Source organism: Dipodomys merriami, unplaced genomic scaffold (assembly GCF_024711535.1).
Source record: "Dipodomys merriami isolate MVZ:Mamm:240054 unplaced genomic scaffold, mDipMer1.0.p SCAF_929, whole genome shotgun sequence".
NCBI lineage: Eukaryota > Metazoa > Chordata > Mammalia > Rodentia > Heteromyidae > Dipodomys > Dipodomys merriami.
Genome location: NW_027206545.1, coordinates 135,742 through 138,321, shown reverse-complemented (window position 1 = coordinate 138,321; position 2,580 = coordinate 135,742). Strand labels below are relative to the sequence as shown.

At 50.0% G+C, this 2,580-nt stretch overlaps 1 protein-coding gene across 1 annotated transcript; it reads left to right on the top strand.

Annotated features, from left to right (window-relative positions):
• The first annotated feature begins 271 nt into the window (after positions 1-271).
• On the top strand, positions 272-1,336 carry LOC138821673 (PRAME family member 12-like). Its single transcript, XM_070014117.1, has one exon. It carries the CDS (start codon positions 272-274, stop codon positions 1,334-1,336), a length of 1,065 nt encoding a protein of 354 aa, XP_069870218.1.
• Positions 1,337-2,580: the final 1,244 nt, after the last annotated feature.

Here is a 2,580-nt window from a genome sequence, read left to right as displayed (position 1 = left end):
AGAGATGCTGAAGGCCCTGGTGCAGGCCTGGCCCTTTCCCTGACTCCCCCTGGGGGACCTGGCAGAGTCTCCAGACCTGGAAACCTTCAAGGCTGTCCTGGATGGGCTCGATCTGCTACTGGCCAAGAAGGAGCGCCCCAATCGGTGGAAACTGCAAGTCCTCAACCTGCAGAATGAGCACCCCAACATCTGGATACAGGGCTACCCTTCAATGGCCCATATCTCTTATCCAGATGTCCTGACTGACAGGCCAACAGAGAGCTGTGGTAAAATGACGACTGTAGAGCAGCCCTTGATTTTACTCTTGGACCTGACCATCAAAGATGGTGCCCAGGATGCTTTCCAAGGCCACCTGCTCCAGTGGGTCAGGGAGAGGCAAGAACAAGTCCAACTGTGCTCCAGGAAGCTGCGGATTCTGTCCGGCTCCATCTATAAAATCCAGAAGGCTCTACGTGTGGTGAGACTGGACTCCATCCAGGAGCTGGTGGTGAGTAAATTCCCATGTCAAGAAGTTCTGAAAACATTTGCCCCTTACCTGGGCCAGATGAAGAACCTTCACATCCTCACCTCCTCCAAGATGTGTGGCAGCTACTTCACTTCCAGCTCCAGGAATGGCTGGTCTTCCTGCAAATTTGGGGCACAGCTGGGGCAGCTGCAGCATCTGCAGGAGCTTTATGTACACGATGTCTGCTTCCACTATGAACAGCCGCCCTCCATCCTCAGGACGCTGACGTCCTTAAAGACCTTGTCTCTGAGTTCAGGTCTGCTGAGCGAAGCTCAGCTGAGGTTCCTGTTCCAGTGTCCCTGCACCAAGCAGCTCAAACACCTGCGTCTGAGGAGCCTGTCCACCGTCTGCTTCCGTCTTGAGACCCTGCTAGACCTGCTGCAAGGAGTGGCCGGCACCCTGGAGACCCTGGCCCTGGAGGACTTAGCCTTCACGGATGTCCAGCTCTCGGCCTTGCTGCCCGCCCTGAGCCAGTGTTCCAAGCTCAGGTTCTTCAGCTTCTATGGAAACCACATCTCCATGGCCGCCCTGCAGATCCTCCTGAGCCACATGGCCCAGATGGGCCATTTGAGACGAGGTCTCTATCCTGCCCCTCTGGAGAGCTACTACCCTCAAAATCAGTGGCCATGGGACATCCACCCGGAGAGATATGCCCAGGTTCTTGCTGTCTTGGCACAGACTTTGAGGGCCATGAGACCAAGCCATAAAGTCCAGATCTGTACCAAATTCAGTCATTACCTGAACAAGTACCGATTGTATACCCTGGAGTCAAATGGCTCCTGGCTGCTCACAGAAGAGCATCTTTCTGGCCTTTCTACTCTGTCTTTGTAGTTGTGCACCTCTCTCCTAGAATTGATTCCTAGCAGCAGAAATGAAAGCCAGGAAGAGCATTCTCCAGGGGGCACAGACCCCAGTGTTCAGTGTGGATGGAAGAGACAGGGCATCTGGTCCTGACTTTGTCATTTCAATTGTAACTCTGGAACCCCAGGAGTTTGTGAGTGCTTTGGGGTTCCATGTGTCCTGTGAACACAGCAGCAGGAATCTGGAGTCAATTCTGCCTGGAAAGAACTGGATCATGATTTTGTTTTTCTGAATGGTTGTAAGAAAACCCCTAAGTTGTGGAATAATCCCTTACCATCTATAATTTTTTGTATCGATCAAAAATAAAAAAGTGAAAAAGCATGAGTAGAAAGATATCATTTCTCAGCACCAAAGAATGAGGAGAGTGTGCATACCTAGAACCTTAACTCTGCAAGTCGGAGATCTGAGCGTTTCCATACATAGGCAGCCTGGGCACAGATATGTTTGAGACTCTTACCTCTAGTGAACCTCCAAAAGTGGCCAGAAGTGGAGCTGTGTCTCAAGTAGTAGAGTTCTGGCATTGTGAACCAAAGCTCAGAGATAGCACCTAGATGCAAGAAATGGCACAAATACACAAACAAATAAACCCTTACCCGAGGTCTAGGATTGGGATTAAAAAGAAACTTGCAAGAAAGGAAGGGAGAGAGGGATATAGGGAGAGAGGAAGGGAAGGAGGGAAGGAAGGAAGGATGAAGAAGAATAGGAAGGGATTCAGAGAGGGAAAGAACTCCAGAGAAAAGATTTCCTGCAGGCTTTGTGGATGTTATCAATTCGGATGACTTCTCTCCTTGCAGGCTTTGCAGTGGAACATCAGTGGGAATGTCTGAAGGGATTAAGGAATAAAAGTGGAGGTCATTCTGATAAAGTGTGATTTACAATAGAGAGAGAAGCTGGGCTGTGTGGGACAGGCTTTTAAACCTATCCCTTTTTGGTTAAAATCAATATTTGAATTAATCTCAAGTGCAAAAGCCAACCAAGGTGTGCATGGTGTGTCTCAAAAATTCCATCAGAAGCTGCTCTCTCATTGGCAGGTATGCAATGGTGAGGCTGGGGTTGTGGGTGAAGGATATCTAGGGATCAGAGAACAGAAGAAGAACTCTGGATTGCACAGTGAGTGCCTGGCCCTGCTGGAATTCAGAGAGCCCTGCACACCTGGCCCACATCTGGTCCATCAAGATGAGCATTGGAGCCCCACCCTCACTCCAGCATCTAGC